Source organism: Humulus lupulus, chromosome 3 (genome assembly GCF_963169125.1).
Source record: "Humulus lupulus chromosome 3, drHumLupu1.1, whole genome shotgun sequence".
NCBI lineage: Eukaryota > Viridiplantae > Streptophyta > Magnoliopsida > Rosales > Cannabaceae > Humulus > Humulus lupulus.
This window is the reverse complement of record NC_084795.1, coordinates 68,708,347-68,728,859: the sequence shown is the minus strand read 5'-3', so window position 1 is coordinate 68,728,859 and position 20,513 is coordinate 68,708,347. Positions and strand designations below refer to the sequence as shown.

The window sequence follows — 20,513 nt, the reverse complement described above, 5'->3', positions numbered from 1 at the left end:
ATGACTAAAAGGCCAGTTATACCAAGCGTTCAAATGTCTCATCCCTTCACAACTTCATTCGGTTCTGATGAGGGCAAGCAAAATAAACACAAAAATATTAATATTAAAGATGGTCCATTCTCCTCTAATATTTTCAATGATCCAGAAGATCATATGTAGTCAACATTCGATAAGTGGTATAAAGTAGGCCTTAAGATTAGTAAAATGTCAGATTTTACTATTTTTTTTTACATTCAAATGTTTATTTATCATCTCTTTTGTTTATTTTAATATTAATTGCTGATGTTCATTTTGCAGGAGCAACCATTTATTGAGAATGTATCTAAACTGAAACCATCATTTGATTATAATATTGTTCACATAGACAACAAAATGTGGTCTTATGATTTATACACTCCAGGAAGGATGCTTGATAGCAATGTAACTTTTAATATTGTTTATACATTTATTTAAAATTATTTCATTTTCATTCCAAGTATTAAATTTAATGTTGATTTTGTTTTTTATTTTGTTTTTGTAGCACATGAATGTTGCTTTTTATTATTTGAGGAAACAAATTAAATGCAACGTAGACATCAAAATGAAGGCAACCTCAACAGACACTTGGTTTGCAGAAGTCTTGATTGTGTTATATGATAAGTATATTCAGAATGGACGTGATGCATCATTTTTATTTGGCCCTAGTCTATGTGTTGAATACATCATGGGTCAACAAATGAGATGCAACACTTCTTGGTTGCTAGTCAATTTTGTTTTGATGCCTGTGCATATGGATATAGTTGATCATTGGTATCTGTTGGTATTGGACATTCACCAATGGAGATTGAAATTGTTCAATTCGATTGTGGGCAAAACTGATAGGAGATTGAAGAAATCTCTTAAGCCATTTGTCATTTTGTTGCCATTATTGTTAGCAAATATGAGGTTTTACCAAAACAGGATTGATGTGAACAAAAACTCATCATATTTTATTGGGAAGAAGGATGGTGATCAATTTGATACATTCGTTGTTCCAAAACTTCCAAAGCAAGTAGAATGGTAATATTCAATATTAAATTTTATAGTTTTTTTATATTACTTTACACATGTTAGTTCATTTTATTTATTATTGGTTTTTCTTATGTTTATTTCAGTAATTGTGGCATTTTTGTTATCAAGTATGTTGAATTCTTTTTGCATGGGTGTATTTAAAAGTTGCCGGATCCATTACTTGTTCAAGCATTCAGGAATAAGATCGCCGTGGATTTGTATAATCATGGTTCTCGCAAAATTGAAAAAAACTGTGGTTCTGATTCGGAAAATGTGGGAAGAAATAATAGGATCGTTATTGCTTAGAATTTTAAGTTTATATATCGTTTATAATGTTATGGTAGAGTTTTGTTATGACAGTTTCCTTCAGTACAATATTTTGAGCACATTCCTTTAATTTAAGTTTTAATGGTAATAATTTTAGTATATTTTTTTTCCTTTATTTCATGTTTATTTTTTTTACTTGTCATTTAAATGTTTATTTTTTTTATTCATGTACAAATGAAAATCTTTTTTATATTATCAAATGTTCATGTAATATGAGATAATACAAATAAATCGCATAAGATTTATTTTTTTTTTATAAAAATTTTAAAATACTAATCGTTATTTGTTAGCATTTACATCAAACGTTTTTTATTGTTATTACTTTCTTTGTGCGACCAGTTCATTATTTTTTTGTTTATTTCCACTTATTTATAATTTAAGTTTTTTTTTTTTTTTTAATATTGACACAACGCAAACAAATATGAACATATATTTCTATATTTAACCGTTCATTTGTAATTTGACATTATATAAATATATACTAGATCACTATTGTAACTAGATGTATTCTATAATTTATTTTTTCAAAATAAACAAAACCGTTTCACAAAGTTTTCGAGAGTAATATAACAATATTTGTCTCACAGAGATCTTTAATAGAAAAACAATAATTTAAAATCAAACAAAACATATTCAAACACTCTTCTGCTTATTGGTAGTTTTTATTAATGATTCATTTTTGCATGTTCTCTTGTTGTGGCCCTTACCACCGCAACGACCACATAAATTTTGTACTTTATACTCACTGAAAGCTCGGTATCTAGTTTGTTTTGGCCTTCCTGCTGGACGTTTAGTCAACGGTGGTAAAACTTCATGTTGTGTTAGTTCTGCAGGCAATTCCCATGAATGTTGATCTCCTAATGGCATTATGAAGTCTTCATAAGTTGCGATGTATGCTTCATTTGTGTAGTAGTAAGAGACATAATCATAACAATTTAGCTTTTGCTTTATGATGATTGCCATTGCATGTGAACAAGGCATTTCATCATACTCAAATCTCCTACAGGTGCATGTTTTTTTCTCCATGTTTACAATGTAGGGTGTTTCCTCATCATAAATAGTGAACACAACTAGATTTGACGATTCAACCTATTAAAAAAATTATGTTAATTAAAAAATAGACAAACAAATATGAATATTATTGGAATGCATATTTTGGAAGGTATTTTAATATAAATAAAATTGTTTATTTGTTCTTTTTTAATAATAAACATTTTCTTACCTTGTATTGTGCACAATCATCTCTCCTTTTTCGAATCATTAAGTCTGGTGTATGTAGAGTTCAAGAACTTTACTTAGCTAGTTAGATAGTAGTAGTAGTAGTAGTAGTAATAGCTAGTAATAGTTATAGTATGTTTATTACTGTGGATTTTGGTTCAAGCTGGGACTTAGTTGAACACTCGTAGCAACACTTATAGATTTTATAAGTTTAACCTATAGTTTAAGAATATTAATTATAATATATGGTTTGATTAATATAGCTGATTATGAAGATGATATTTATTATACTATAAGGTTTAGATAGACCCAATAAGATAATGACACTTGTCATGTGCATGTTTATTGAGAAATTAAGTATTTTTGAGGAATAATTTTATAAGAGTAATATTTATAAACCCCAGAGTCTATCAGCAACTTTGAAATCATTATAGGACTCAGTCAAAGCTGTTTACTCAATTCAAATTAGGCTAAAAAAGTGCAATTACGTGTATAATATTTCAGCGTATGCCGATATATCGCAGCTCTAGGGGGCGATATATCGCTACTCGGAGAATACGAAAAACACGTAACTTCGCACGAACACTTCGACGAGCCTTGGGAATATAAGCCCAGGCAATATATCGCCTACCATGGGCGATATATCGGCTCTATGGCAAGTTTTTCAAACAATTTTGAAACCGAGCTCATTTTATTTCATAACCTCTTGATAAGCCTCAGAATATTTTGACCGAGTCTTAAGCCCCTGCTGAACGATTATTCAAATGTTTTTCAATTAAATAGTCATTATTTTTATTCAAGCTAAAAGAAGATCTTTTCATTCTTGAACTCTATAAATAGGACCTAGTACCCAGTCATTTCTTTCATTCTTCAAGCTAAATTCAGAGCCTTCAAGCAACTAGGTTTACTTTAGAGTGTTAAACACTTGGGTTAGGGTTATAAGCTTTATTATCATAAGCTTATTAAACACTTGGGAAGTAAGGTTAATAGTGTATTTTTCTATAAAGGTGTAGTTCGGTTCTAGTGCATTCAAAGGTATTCCTATCCCTAGTTCATTTCTGTATGTTTCATTAGTTTTTATAGTTTTTCTCTACTCAAATCCTAACTCATTGTTTTCACTTCATGGTTAGGAAATTAAGTTCTTTAAACTTGAGGTTTTATTTCGGTAAGCTCTTCTCCTCGGTGGTTTAGATTCATTTATTTTTCATCTCCTTCTTTTACAAATACTCACATTCTCATTAATGGTTTTTAGGAGTATTCCAAAATCCCGTCCTTGTTCTCACATCCCGGTATTGGTAAGGAAAATATGATAGTTATTATATGCTTATATGATTATGCTGTAATATGTTTTTATATGTTATGATATATATATATATGTTTTGGAGCTTATAGTTGCTTCAATAGCAAACCCCAACACTTTTATGTTCTTCGGGCTTATAGTTGCTTAGTTAGCAAACCTCAAATGTTTACCATGTACATGGGTTAGAATTGTGATGTATGTTATAATATATGTTATATGTTTATAGCTTATGTTTATGTAACGACCCAAATTCACTAATAAGGCTTAAGGGCCTTGATTAGTGTGCCTGGAGGGCATAATGGGAATTATGTGTGGTTTTAATGATTAAGATGCGTGGTTATGATTTAAAGCGTGTTATATGATTACTTGAGTATTTGAGATGCATGACTATGTGTGTTAGTATGCATATAGGCCCTGATTAGGTTAGAAGGACATAATCGTAATTTTGGCCATTATGGGCATAACTGCTTTGATATATGTGATAATTGTCGAGACCACATTATTATGTGGATATACCTGTGATCTGTGACTTGAGACGATCCTAGTGAGCAAAGTAGCGGAAAAATCATAGTGGGGGTTATACCCGGCTCGGGGTGAGCTTAGGGGTATAAATGGGAGTTTAGCGGATATACTGGAGTCTATTATGACATTGAGGAATGTTATTGGTGATTAATTAGGTATCGGAAGTTAAGCAGGAAATAATAGAGACACTCGAGGAATTAGCGGGAATTGGGTAAAATGACTAAAATGCCCTTAGGTGGAATAAAGGATTAGAATTAATAGGGAGGGCATAATGGTCATTTGGCTTTTAAGGATGGGTATTACTGCGGTTTTATGCTAGTGGGATTGGTAGAACATTATAGAAGTTTGAAAAAGAAAGAAAAGGAAAGGAAAAGAAAGGAGAGAAAACAGAGAGAGTTCTATAGGTCGGTTTGTGCTTTCTTCACCAATTTCTTGAGGATTTCTGGAGTAAAGCTCAGAGGAGAGTTGGGATAAGCTAAGCATCAAGGAGTCTAAGCTAAGTGTGGGGAATTAGCAGAGGTTGAGCAAGGGTTCATCAACACTTGAGGTAAGACTTAGAATTCTTCAGTTTCAATTTCTGGTTTTTAAGCTATGGTGCTTAAGTTGAATTGGATGGAACCTTAGGGAATTCAGACTTAAGGCTGAGGAGGAGCAAGCCAAGGGAGTCTAGAGGCAGCTTGTGGTCGAAATTCTATCAAAGGTATAAGGTCTAAACTCTAAACTTTGATGTTCAGCTGGTTTTTACTGGGTTTTAGAGCTTAGGAGTGGCTATGGTGAATTCTGAGTTTGTGGATGCATGTGTTTGGGTTTTAGGTGTTTGGGGTGATTGGGATGAGTGGAGTATGGTCATGAGGTTGTTTTTGAGTTTGGGAAAAAGTTGGAAGAGTTTTGGTTCGAGTTGGTTTGAGAAAAATCGCAGAAGAGAAAAATGGTGCTGGGCTGTCGGTGACTAGCGCTACAGCGCTAGCCTTTGGGCGCTGTAGCGCTAGGCCATAGTGCTGAGGGGACTTTGGCTTCTGTCTGTAGCGCTGTAGCGCCCTCCCAAGAGCGCTGTAGTGCTACCCTGCTTTCTGAAGGGGATTTTTGGGTTGTTTGCAAGGGTTTTTGACCTAGGGTTTTGTTCCACCACCTTGTTTGGTGGAACTAGGACTTCTCGGGGGCTCGGGATTGGCCCTGGGGCTAGGTTTTGAACTTGAGGATCGATAATGACTTTGGCTCACGATTGTGATTAGGTAAGCGCTAGGGCTCGAGGGGGATCGTGCTCAAGGAGTCAAGGGATCAAAGCTAGTGAATTGAAAGGTAAGAAAACTGCACCCGGTTATATGATTGTGATGGGACTAAGTGCTCCTGAGAATTGTATCGTGTCAATGTTGGTATTACGCCATGAGACATGTAAAAACAGCCTAAGAGTGCTGTACATGATATTAGCGCACAGGGCGTGGATTGGCCACTGATAGCCAAGGACAACGGGATAACAGAGGGAGCGACCTGTGAGCGCTAGCCCTAGTTATCATTTGTAAATTGTACATGTTATGAATTGATATGCCTAGTATGTGGAATACTTGATTATTCTGATTGATTATATGGTTGAGGTTATGTAATGCAATGTGAGATATTAACTTGTCTGCTAATTGCTTGTGCTCTTGTTGTTGTTGTGTTTTCTTGCTGGGCCTTGGCTCACGGGTGCTACGTGGTGCAGGTAAAGGCAAGGGCAAGCTGGACCAAGCCTGAGGTGGAGAGCTCCGAGGTGAAATGTGCATAGCCAGCTGTTCGATCACCATGATCGAGGAGTGAGTCAGGACAAGGATTACCTAACTGTTTATTTTGCCTTAGCATGGCGGGTTATTGTACCTGAGTTTTATAACTTTTGTAAACGATCTTTAAACTTGTATTCTTGGGATCCCGTGTAAACAAGTAATGTTCCTTAATAAAAATGTGACTTTTGAGACCAACACACTTTTAACCCTAGTTCCTTTATAGCTTCTGTGACACGATTTTAATAGTATGACTTGGTTAGCAAGTCTGGCACTTTATAAACACACAGTGTAACGGTCTTGGCTATCCAGGGCGTTACAGTTTATGTTTATGTTTCATGATTTTAGTAGATTTTTCTTGCTGGGCATTAGACTCATTCCTTTATTTTATATGTGCAGGAAAATAGTTACGGCGGCGGAAAGATTCTTGGCGGCTTGGGATTGTGTATTGATGGAGAATGGATTCGGTGGACTGCGTGAACGGTTTGAGGACGAGGTTGTTTTTAGTCATTTCAATTATATTTTCTATGTATTTTTCGCACCTAATCTTGTAACAAATTTATTTAAGATTTAAGATATGTTTTATTTTCAAACAATGGGATCCCATATCATACCCGAATTTTATGTATGTTTGCTTTACAGTTTTTTTAATAAAGTTATGACTATTTCATATGTATGTTTTCTTAAGATTAGTGTCTATGTATAGTAGTTATTAATGGTCCAAAGTCTAGAATTAGTTGGGTCATTACAGTGTAGCAGGAAACTTTGTGAAAGTTGATGATAATATATTCTTATTCTTTAGATCATTCGTGTACCAAACACCTCAATGCTTCAACAAACAGTGTCACCGGTAATTCTCTAACCTCTTTTATTGTCAAATTAATTGATTAAACAATGTTGGATGTCATGGTTGAGTATCTATTGTTGTTACTATACAGTCTTGTGAATTTCTCCAAACCAACTTCGTTGGTTAAGTAACTTCGTATACGCCTATCAATTCCATCAAGATCAAGCATGTATTTATGAAATTCATTATTGTTGTAATCCTTGCATGCACCATTGAAAGTTGTTTTCAAATTCTCCCCACCTTTCTTGAATTTTTTTTTTATGTTTTTCAGTAGGTGGTAAGTGCACATGCCATACGTTTTACCGTCGTACACATTGTCGATGGCCTTTTTAATGCTTGCGTATCTATCAGATATGATGCATGGACCATTTCTTTCACCATAAGCTTCTTTTACTTTATTCGTGAACCATTCCCATGATGTGTCATTCTCTGAGTGAACAATTCCAAACGCTAAAGGATGTATCTTCCTGTTAGCATTTGGAGCACTTGCTGTCAACAACGTCCCACCATATGAAGCCTTCAAGAATGTTTCGTCGACCACAATTATAGGTGTGCAATTTTCCCATCCCTTTATAGAGGCTCCAATAGCAAATAACAAATATTTAAATCTATTGTTCTCGTCTACCACAAGATCTGTTTTTGTACCCGAGTTCAATAAACAAACATGTTTACTGATAGAATTGTTTATTTTGAAAATAATAATATAAATTGCGATATAAATATCATGATTAGTGGTTGTAAATGATTCGTTATTCCAAAACATAATTTTTTTTCATTCAATACTTATTAAAATAAACAATCTTTTTACCTCGGTTACATTTCTGCAAATGAAAAAGAAATCCTGGTAGGAAGTGATATGAATTTGTTGGGCAACCTAATATGGACTCCCTTGCTTTCTCTCTGGCCCTCCATGCTTTTTGATATGATATTGATACATTGTATTCATCGATCATTGTGTTCATTATATCGCGTGGGTTGTACTTTGTTTTTGGATCTAACAATCTTCACTTTATGCACTCACTCACCACCTTACTTTTTGCTTGAGGATGGTTTGCAACAAGCTTGTTTAAGGAGCATGTATGTTGTGGGTCAAATTTACGTACCTTGTACAAACTTGTTTGGCACAATTTTGATGGACAGAAATACCACTTGCACTCTTCATCCAAACATACGAGCACATAATCTTGATTTGAAGCCCTTTTTACTCTGTGTTGGTAATTTGATCGTATGGACCACAACTCATTGTTGTTATCATACTTTGCTTGTCTTGGAAACATGCACGATTTTGATGTTCTTAATGTCTTGTTCTCCATACAAGAATGGATCATCACCATTTTCAACTGCAGCCACTATTTTTTCATCATTGTTTATTATTGATATTGCTAGATTATGTGCTACCTCATTCCAGTTTGGTTCATGTATTCGATATTCCCCCATACTAACCTGATTTATCAAAAGGCAAACATTTTTGTTAAATATTTGATAATAATAGCAATTTATATTGCAAAGTGTTGTAATGTTTATTTTAAGGATTTTCTTTTGGTAAAAAAAAACATAACCTGATTTTCTTGTCTTGAACATTCCCCCACGCTTTTGTGTGATTTGTAGTTGGGTATTGTTGAAACTTACTAGCAAAGGGTATATTGTTTCATCAAAATGCTTCTTATGTAGTTCCATGAAAATTTTACCGTGTCATCATCATCTATTATCATCGGTGGTAATACTGGATTTGGTTGAAACTTAATTTCTACAGCAGTGTTTTTACTTTGTACCTTCATCTTTTTAGTGATCATTGTACTCAATTATTGAAAAGTACAGCCACTAGGAATTAAGAGGTCAATTACCTCAAAATCTTTATAAGTACACCGATTTTCCCAAATACCATTGTAGTAAATGTAAACAGTTGTCATATTTGTGTATCCTATTTTCATAAAATAAATAGTAAGACATATGTTAGACAATAACCCTTGTATTATTGACTCTTTTAATTTTTTTTCACACAATATCGAAAAATAAACAAATGTATTTAACTTACACAGTTGTGTTATAATTTTACATATTTTTTTATACAAAATTTTTTAAATAAATAAATAAATAAAAGAATACAAGCGCAATAGGAGTTTATTTGTTGTATAAAATATTTTGATCAAAGATTTCTTTTATATAAAATACTTTTATGTTAAGATTTACAAAAGCATTGTATATTTTTTTCCTTAACATAGTTATATACTCTGTTGTCATATTTATGTATCATGTTTTCAAAAAATAAACGGTATGTTAGATAATATTCCTTTAATAACTGACCAATTTCATTTTCTTTCATCAGGATATCAAAAATAAACAAAAGTTTTTAATTTACACTGATGTGTTATAATTTCACATATATTTTTTTAAAAACATCTCTAAATAAATAAATTAAAATGTAAATATATAAATAGCAGGTTATAGTTATATAAAATTAAATTATTTTGTTAATTGTTTGTTCAAAGAGTCCTTTTATATTTAATAATTTTATGTTAAGATTTACAATAGCACTGTTTATTTTCTTTCTACATCATTGTTTATTTTCTTTTGTGTTTTGTTTAAATTATTTTTTAAGTTCATATATTTATTCCTAACAATGCAACAAAACATAATTGTTTGTTCATTTGAATGTCTTACGAAATAAACATATCAGTTTATTTTTTAAAATGAATTAAATTGATAATTATATCTAAATGTGCTGATTGTACCCATTATTATTCAAACATTTTAGTTTTAAACTTAGTCGATTCTACAACAAAAGTACATAAACATATGTTATGCACATCACAATGTTAAATCAAACATATATATTTATATACACTTTAAAACAAAAATGAGATATAAATCATGTGAAAAACTTACTTTGCCGGAAAAAAATGGTGTCTCAAAATGCTAGATTCCTCTATCAAATTATAAACATTATACTTTAGATCAACACCCCCAATTCCTCTATCAAATTATAAACATATTTATTTTCCTTTCACCTTACATTTTTTTTTACGTTACTCACCACATTGTCAACAAATGCAGATTTGTTGAAGATATATATTCAAAAAAATTGAAAAGTGCCTGGTTATATATTATGATTAATTATTTCACATATTTATTATGTACTAGATATAAGCAACGTGCAATATGCACGTTTGCTTAGTTTTATTTATAGAATTTATTAATTATTTTTATTAAATTTATATTAATGTCATATAAATTTCAAATAAATATCCTATTTTAATTTATAATTTATTTATTTTTGTTTAAGTTTATATTTGTTCTAGTTTTTGAATTTGGGAGTAACAACAAGAGATTATATATTATATGTTTAATGTAATATTAAATATTATACCTGAATTTTAAATTTAAATTTATTGCTAGTTTTTTTAAGAAACGAAGTTTGTTACTAATTGACAGTAAATTATATTATATGTTTAATATGATATTATTATAATAAGTGAGTTTAAGTTTAATTAAATTTTATTTAAGTTATAAAACATATGATTGTATTATTTTTAAATAATTATCATTGTAAAATATCTCAAAAATATCATATTTTAATTTGTTTAATTATTTATTATTGTAAAATATCTGAAAATTTTCATATTTTAATTTGTTTAATTATTTATTATTTTTAAATAATTATCATTGTAAAATATCTCAAAAATATCATATTTTATTTTTTTTTAATTTTTAATTTTACTTTATTTAAGTTTAAGTGTTTACAAACTACCGTTAAATATAAGAATATTCTGTTAAATATAAGAATATTCCGTTAAAGTTAATGGAAAAAAATAAAAAACCGTTACAACCAAGAATTTCCGTTATCTACACACTTATTATATAGAAGAGATATTACTTTTTAATGGTTTGATTTGTTCATTTATTTCTAAAAATACGTTTATGTTTATGTCTTTTATTTATGGAAAGTTACAAATTATAAAATCCAAACATATAACGAAAGTGGCTGAAGTTATGAGATTGCATTTTCATAATTTTATATATTAAAATAGTATAGATTGTATATATTTTTGTAAATAGTTTAAGTGATGTTATTATAGTAATACTTTCACTTTTGTTGTATATAAGTGAAAATTTTCCATCTCAAATCAAGCAATTAGATCCCAAAGTCTCCATTCCAAGTGATAAGCTCAAACAAAGCCCACGGTCCAAGTTTTGTCATCATAGCTCATGTTTTCAAAATATTTTTTTTTATGAGGAAATTACTTCTTTTATGAGTTTTTTTTAACAAGTTTACAAAAATATGAAAAAGAAATTCAGAAAAATTTATTTTATGACTTTTTAAAAAAAAAATTCAATTTTATGAATTTAATTTCCCATATTTTTGTATAAAAATTTGTTTATGTCATAGTTTTACTCATAATAAAGTTTATTTAAATTAAGAGATTATTTTAGTCATTTAAGCATTTTTCATTTAATTATTTTTATATTAGTTTCATTATACAATATTGACTTAGTATTTTAAAAAGGGAACTTAATCTATTTTATTGTTTTTGTATTGTTTGATGTTTATTTATCATAACTTAATGTTACAATTTAAAATCACAAATACATTTTCATTTTATTAATTTAGTTTTTATCTCTTCAACTTTTCTTCTCATTGACATCTTATTTCTCCCCCCTCTTTGTCAAACTATTTTGGAAAAAACTTCTTATTAAGTTGCATCCCCTTCAACTCAAAATATTTTATTATTTATTATCATTTTTTATTATTGTACTTATTTTTTTTCTATACATAAAAAAAATCAAATCAGCTTTTTTGTTCTAACTATTTTTTTTACATTTTTTTTTAAAAGATTGTGACTATTTTTTTCATTGTTTGGGTTAAGTAACTAATAACAATCATGTTTTCATATATGATTTATATTTCGAATTTGGATGTTCCCATCAGGGTAACCAGGTACCCATTCACGTTTTCATATCATATTTTTTTTCCCTTTTTCAAATTTGAATGTTTACATCAGGGTAACTGGTTACCCATTCCATTTTTTTATATCTAATTTTTTCTTTTCAAATTTGGATATTCTTATCAGGGTTACTGGTTACCCATTCAAGTTTTCATATCTATATTTTTCCAAATTTTGATGTTCCCGCTAGGGTAATTGGTTACCTATTCACATTTTCATCAGATTTTTTCTTCTTCAGATTTGAATGCTCACATTAGGGTAACTGGTTACTTATTTATATTTTCATATCTATTTTTTTTTCTTTCCGAATTTGGATGTTTCTATTAGGGTTACTAGTTACCCATTCAAGTTTTCATACATATTTTTTTTCTTCCATATTTGGATGTTCCAACTAGGATAATTGGTTACCCATTCACATTTTCATATAATTTTTTTTATAGATTTGAATGTTCCTATCAGGGTAACTGGTTACCCATTCCCCTTCTCATATTTTATTATTTTTCTTTCCAATTTTGGATGTACCTATAAGGATTACAGTAAAAAAAATGCTGAAAAAATTGTGTGAAAAAATTAAAAAAAAAATGGAACGAGAAAAGAATAAATATAAAACAGAAAGAAAAATAGAAGGAAAAAAAGAACAAAAAAAGGAAATAAAACTGAAAAAAATATGAAGAAAAACAATACAAGTGAAAGAAAGAAAAAAAATAGATAAATGAATAGAAATGAAAAGAAGAAGAACAAAAAAATGGAAAGAAAAAAGAAGGATGAAAGACAAAATTGGTAGAAAAAATGAAAAAAAAAATAAAAAGAAAAAAATGGAAGAAAATATAAGTAAGGAAAAAAGAAAGAAAGAAAACTAAAAAATAATAAAAAATGAAGGAAAAAAAATGGAAAAAAAATGAAAAAAAAATACCTTTAAAATCAAAGAAAACATAACTATGATAAAAAAATGTGGCATAATTATATATTTTTTCAAATTGATGGGAAAGAAAATCCCATAAATATGAAGAAAAAATAATCCCTTTTTTTTATATACATATTTGTGTATACACATCACGTTTAAGATGAGCAAAATGTTGCGGGCGTCAATTTACAAATCAATTTTCAAGCCCAATCCTAGCAAGAGCCCAAGGCTCTTCATTATAGACATCAGTAGGTGGTCTCACACAATCTTATGCACAAGCTCTCCTCATGTGACTGTAGTGCACTAATTTTTTTTTTTTAGATTATTAAAAATTTTGTGATTTATTTTATTTAAATGTTAAGTGTGATGAATTGTTTTATTTAAGTGTTGTTATTTTTATTTGGATAATTATTTGTTTTATTTGATTGTTTATTATTTTATTTAATTGTTAGAATTGTTTGGTTAATTAATTTAATAAGTGAATAATTGTGTAACATGTTTATTTTACTATTAGTGTTACATTTTAATTAAGTGTGACAATTGAGGTAATTATGTGAGCTATGGTGGAATGCACTAAGGTGCATGATAGATAGTAATGCACCCTAGTGATTTAGTGTGTGCTAGTGCATGGTAGCATGGTGCACATGTGTAGATTTTTCTACACATTTTATACTTCCTTATTTTAGATTTTAATTGGGTTAAATTATTTATAAAAAAAAAAAAGAAAAGAAAAGGGAAGAAGAGTGTTGGGCGTGTGACCTAGTGGGAAAGGAAGGATTTCCTTAAAATGATAAAAATCAAAAATTGAAGACCATAATTATTTTGGGGATAGGCATGATCATTTTGTTCCTTTATATCTTTTTAAAAGAAAGAGAAATTAAGAGAAAATAAATGGGAAATGGAAACTTACCTTATTGTGTTAGGGGAGACTTTATGGGAGGATTTTTGATAAAAGGGTTATGAAAGGAGAGAATAGCCATTGCTCTTGTGTGTGGCTGTCGTGACCTAGAGAGAGAGAGAGAGAGAGAGAGTGGCGTGTAGAGAGAGAGAGAGAGAGAGGAAGAAAGAAAGAAAGGAAGAAGGAAGGAGAAGGTGAGGAGGAACCCCTCCTAGAGTATGTGTTTTCTCTTTTGCATAATCTCTTTATTTGATAATATGTTATTGATTTGTGTTATTTTTTGTGTGTGTTTGGGTTCTTCCTTCTCCTCATGGTGGTTTTCCAATAAAAATCCTAGGCTTGAACAAGGGTGTGGATTTTGGGTATTGATCTTTTGTGTTCTTGATTTTACAATCAAGAGAGGTAATGGTCTTTTCTTAGCCCTTATATTTGTTTTTGGTGGGTTGTCTATGAGGTTTTGTTAATAATGCTAATGGTTAATTTTGGTAGGATTGATGTATAGGTTTTGGATATTGTGAGAGTATGATTTGTGTTAAAGGGTTGTGATGTTGGTTTTGCTATGCATAAAAAAATTGTGATAATCTATGAGTGCATGTTTGGTGATTTCGGCCTAGGTACACCCAAGGGTGTTCATGATATGTTGTGTGATTTACAATATATTAAATCCATGTTTTAGGACCTATGTTATATGGGTAAGAGAATAAGTGGCAATCTTGATATCTTGATCATGAAATTTTGTTAGATGCATGTTATATTTTCAATGATTAAATTATAAGATGCATGAAATAATGATAGAAACATGTTAGGTTAATATAAGGCATATGTGAATATGGTGATTATAAATTACTATATGTTATTTTATTGATAGTGTTTTGTTGGTTTTCATGGAATTGCAACAAATGGTTTTTAAAAGGATTCATGTGAATATGTTAGTGATATTAGAATCATGCATATTATAAGAGTATAATGAGATTTTAAGCATGTATGATTTTATGTAATTTTTGAGACAAAAATTGAGTTTTATAAAGAATTAAGCTTGTTGTTTTTTTTTTGTAAATAATTGGGTAAAAGTTGATAAAAAGATGAGTTGCATGCATAAATAATGTTCTTGATGAATATGTTAATTTTTATGAAATTAAAAGAGGATTTTAAGTCTCATGTTATGATATTTTATTCAATTAATTTCCTGCAGAAATTTTATTGAATTTTGGGAAAATATGGGTTTATAAACTTGAATATGGTGATTTTTAATGATAATAATAGTTGCTGGAATTTTGTAATAAAATATTAAGTAATTTTCACTAAAAATGAATTTGATTAATTTTTGGAATAAATTATTTTTCCTAAGTTATGGTAATATTGAAAAATGATATTTTAATGATATAAATGCATATTTTGATAAATAATGATTTTCATTTATTATGATTAAGAAAAATATTTAGACTCTATTTATTTGTGATTTTTGAATAAAATAAATGGTGGATGAAAGTTTGTTTTAAAAAGGGCTAACAATTGTTATTAAATTGTCACATATGGATTTTTGCTACTTAAAAACTAAGTCTTAAATAATTTAAATCAAAATGTATTATCCCACACTTAAAATATATTTTTCACATCATTTTTGTAACACAATGATAAAATTTATTTTTCTAAAGGGACATATTAAAAATAGGCATTTTAATTAAATCCAAGCTTGTTGGGTAATTCTTGGTAAATTAATATTTATTTAATGAAAATGTCACATATTTTATTTTGAGCTAAAATAAAATAAATTTATAAAATAAAATAAAGTTTTTGAGAAATTTAATCAACTTAGAAATTTTAAGAAAAATAAAGCGTGTAATATGTCTATTGATTTTAAAATAATAAAAGAAATGTAGAATTATCGTTTTTGAAAACGTCTTTATTACGCAATGTTCCCACGTATGCATGTTACATGCAAATCCACTTTTACGTCCAAAATCATGATTATTATTCAACTATGTGATTTTTATAAAACAATCATGTTAGTAAAATGGGTAGAATGAGCATTATTCTTTTTGGCGATAATTGCATGTTTAATGTAACTGTTATCATGAGTGCATGGCCCATGCACACATGAGTTGTATGGAAGGGCAAAATAGTAATTTTATGAACCTAAGAAACGTTATTTTGATTATGATATAGGCTCGTTGAAAGATTGTGAAATTCTTAGCTTGGACCTGAGGTAAGGAAGTTAGATAGATTTTATGATTTTATGCTATGAATGGTAAGGCTGTTATATGAATGAACTGTTATGAAATTATGAATGCCTTAATGTGATGATCTGTTGAATGTGATATGTGTATGGATGTTAGATACATCAAACAGAATACGATGTTAGATACATCAAACAGATTACGATGTCAGATACATCGAACGAGTTACTAAGGACATTGAGACGTGACTCCTAGGGCGGACGCGCCGAGGTTATTCAAGGACCAGTGATCTCCTGTTTACCTCATAGGTTGACATGGACAACTAGCATTCCATGCTCATCATGTATGCTGTATGTTTGTGATATGATGATATGTCACATTTATGTTATGATATGATGATATGTCACATTTATGTTTTGATATGATGATATGTCACATTTATGTTATGATATGATGATATGTCACATTTATGTTATGATGTGATGAAATGTTACGATTATGTTATGATATACCATGATATTATGGATGAACGTTAGTGTTTGGTTGTTTGTTGTTTCCTTACTTGCTTATTTGTTTGTACTTCCTTACTGGGCTTTTAGCTCACCCCCCTTACTTTCCTTCCAGGTAGCAAATAGGTTTTCTCTATGGCACGCGTGGTGATGTGAGGAGTTCTTTCATCATGGGGTGTATGGCGTGGGGCAATCCTATGGACGATAAAACGATTAACGTAGAACGCCATTTAAATTATGTTTTGTTTTTAAGAGACTTTCCTAAAATTATCAGTGGGACTCTGTTATTTAAATTATTTGGATTTTCTTTGAACTTTGCATAAAAAAAACCTATGTTTTATTTTAAGCTTATGGCGCCAACTTGCATGATTTTAAATAAGTCCCCCTGAGACTTTAATAATGGATGGTATTCTTTTATAAATCATGTTATGCGAATGCTTGGTAAGTATTAGTCTAGGGCGTTCTTTACAGTGACACCTGGCCACTTTATGCTACAACCTGACGCGAGCCTGTTGCCACGCCTGACGTATGTTGCTAGCCCTCTGCTGAACCAATCCAAGCGTGCCCTGGCCTTGTCTCCCCAATCTCACGTTGCTTCTGCCACTTCCCTGAGCACCATCTCAGCTCGACCTAAGTGCCCAAAAATTTCCCCCACTTGTCTTATTTTGCATTACAATTTGAAACCACTTTCCCCACTTTCCTATAGACGAAAATTACCAGTTTTGAGGCAAAATGTTCTCTATAAATACATAACCAAAACAAGTCTATAGCATCCAATTTGTAAAATCCTATTATTGGCTAACATTTTTAATAAATATATTTTATTATTTAAATTGTATTTTTTAAAATTTTATATTGGGTATTTAAGTGTGATTGTGTCTCATTTTGGTAAGAATCAATTCTTTACTAAATGCATTTTATATATAGTCAAGTTTCCTTAAATATTTATGGTGACCTTGTCTATAATGAGTATGTGTATTAAAGAATTATCCTCTGTATATTTTCCCTTCATTTTGTCTGTCTAAAATAAGGAAATTGAATGAAGTTGGTGCCTAAAGGAAGAAAATTTCAAAATGAACCTCGTTGGGTTTTAAGACCAGATTCATCCATTTCCTGATGCTACAGAATAGTGGTCTGTCACATCTGGAAATTCCTGCAATTAATGAAATGAGAAGTTATTATGAGTAACTTCCCGATTTTGTCTAATTAAGGCGATTAACGAGATTGGCTGACTTAGGGGTTTCTAAAACTCTATAAATACCAGACCTAAGCAGCAACCATTCTTATCTCTTCACCCTTCTAACATTTCATGCTTTGAAAAGATCTTTTATATGTAAATAGTAGTCTTTGCTCAACTATCTATTTGTTTGTTTGTTTTGCTTTTTGTTGTTTATTCTTAAACAGGTCATAAAGTTTGTGAACGTGACACACAATCTTCGGGAGAAGATTTCCATAAGACTCACTTCGGGAGGAAGCGAGCACTCATCAAGTTTAGAAGGGATTTCGTGTTCTCGGTGTTTATCAAAATCAGATTATTAAAGTGGAGTACTTCAAGGTTGCGACAATGATTTAGAGGGAGTGTAAACTTGTATAAGTCAATTGCTTATTGTATTCTTGAGACTTTACTAATTAATTTCATCTTTGGGCATGGCCCCGTGGACTAGGTTTTTCGAACCACGTAAAAAACTTCTTATGTCACATTACTTTTAGTTTATTTACTTTCTGTTCGTATATTCTGATTCATCAGAAATCTGTCTTGATACATCAGAATATCTATTTATTCAAACAATTGTTTAACTATTTCGCATTAAAAAAACATAATTTCAATTGGTATCAGAGCGGTTCACTAAACTCCTAGTGAGATCTTGTGCTTTTCTTTCCATTTGTTTGTGTTTCTATTTGCAACATGTCATTTTTTGCAGAAGGGAGTTCTATAACTCATCCACCATTGCTTAATGATTCAAATTATCATTACTAAAAGGTTAGAATGAAAGCCTTCATAAAATCTCAAGATGAGAAAGCGTGGAGATCTGTCTTGACAGGTTGGTCAACATCGGCTGAGGTTGACACAAAAACTGGTGAAACAACAGCAAAATCTAAGTTAAATTGGTCAACTGCTGATGATTTATTGTCCAGTTACAATAACAAGGCCTTACACGCTTTGTTCAATCGTGTTGGTGAAGGGTGTATTAAACTTATATCATCTTGTGATTCGGCCAAAGAAGCTTGGCAAATGTTTCAAACTCAATTTGAAGGAACTGTTGATGTTAAGCGTTCTAGGTCCATTATGTTACAAACAAAATTTGAGGATCTTAGAATGTCTGAAACTGAAACTCTTACTGGATTTTATGAGAGATTGTCTGATGTTGCTAATGAACTTTTTGCCTTAGGTGAAAAACTAGATGAATCTGTTTTAGTTTGAAAAATTGTTCGTGTTTTACTTGACATGTTTAGCACTAAGCTAACGCCCATGGAGGAGGCCAAAGATCTGAATTCCATGAAAGTAGAAGAACTAATGGGTTCTCTACGAACCTTTGAACTGAATCAACAGATTAGACAAAAAGAAAAGCCGAACAAGGTAAAAGAAAAAGAAAAAGAAAAAGAAAAATCTATTGCTTTGAAAAGTTTTGAAAGTTTAAGTTTAGATGATGAAGATGATAATGAATTGACCATATTGACTAGAAATTTTAAAAAATATATGAAAAAATTAGGCAATTAAAATATATATATTTTAATTCTCAATAGGGAACACATCTTCTAATTCTTTTGTTCTTAACAATAAAAAGGGGGTTCAATGCAGGGAATGTGATGGTTTTGGTCATATTCAGTCATAACGTGCAAATACCTTGAAAATAAATAAAAAAAGGTATGAATGCTGCTTGGAGTGATAATGACTCTGAAAGTAGTGATGAAGATGGTTAAAATGTTTTTTTTAACGTTTGTTCTAGTCTTCCTTGTTTTTTGCAAGAAAATAAAAAAATTGTTTGTCTAAACAATATTGTTTCGGTAAATAAAGTTACTGATGATACAACAGATACTGATGATGTTGTTGACACTCATTCTGATGAATAAAAAGTCAATGAAGATTCGCTGAAAGAATCTTACAAAAAAATGTATGATGAATAGATTAAATTATGTGCTGTAAATCGGTCAAATGAAAAAGTTATGAAATCTCTTTCTTGCGAAAATGATGAACTTGAATCGAATGCTAAAGTTTTTGAAAATGAGATTTTTAATAAAATGCTGAAATTAACCATCTAAAAAAACTTGATCTTATTAAGAAAAATGTTAAGATGCTTAATCCAAGATCTACAATTTTTGAGGAGGTCTAGAATACAGGTCAAATAAACATTGTTGGATTGGGATCTAAATGTTCTCTATCAAAGGGAAAAACTGTGTTTGTTCAAGCCCGTTCATTACCTGTTTTTTCTTCTGATTTAACATTGCAGGTTCCTAATCCATCAACATCTCAAAATGTCTCATCAACAAAGAAACAGATAGATAAGAATCTTTCGTCCTATGAAAGGACTAAGAAATTCATTCCCACTTGCCATTTTTGTGGGGTCAAGGGTCACATTCGACCAAAGTGTTTTACAATGATGAATTTTTTCAATTCAAAATATTTTCATCATGCAAATTTAAAAAGGGTGCAAAAGAAACATCTTGTGCCTAAATAAAAATGGGTCAAAAAGGATGAGAAATATTGTCTTGCTGCATTTACTTGTCATAGAACTTATACATCTAATTCTTGGTGCTTTGATAGTGGATGTTCTAGACATATGACAAGTGACAAAAACATTCTCATCTATTTCAAGACTGTAAATTGTGCTACAGTCACTTTTGGTGATGGTGTAGCAGGTAAGTTTTTGGAAAGTGAACCCTAAATTTGGAAGGGTTACCTAAACTGAAAAATGTTCTGCTGGTTGATGGAATAAAAGCTAATCTAATTAGCATAAGTCAAATTTGTGATCAAGGGTACACGGTTAATTTTTCTAGTGATGATTGTAGTGTGATTGATAAAAATGGAAATTGTGTTCTAAAAGAATTCAAATCACTTTATAATTGCTATACTTTCTCTCAAAATA

At 30.4% G+C, this 20,513-nt stretch overlaps 1 protein-coding gene across 1 annotated transcript; it reads right to left on the bottom strand.

Annotated features, from left to right (window-relative positions):
• Nucleotides 1–1,989: 1,989 nt before the first annotated feature.
• LOC133824312 (uncharacterized) lies at nt 1,990–2,617 on the bottom strand. Its single transcript, XM_062257189.1, has 2 exons — nt 2,579–2,617; nt 1,990–2,445 (listed from the first exon to the last, which is right to left on the bottom strand). Exons 1-2 carry the CDS (start codon nt 2,615–2,617, stop codon nt 1,990–1,992), a joined length of 495 nt encoding a protein of 164 aa, XP_062113173.1.
• Nucleotides 2,618–20,513: the final 17,896 nt, after the last annotated feature.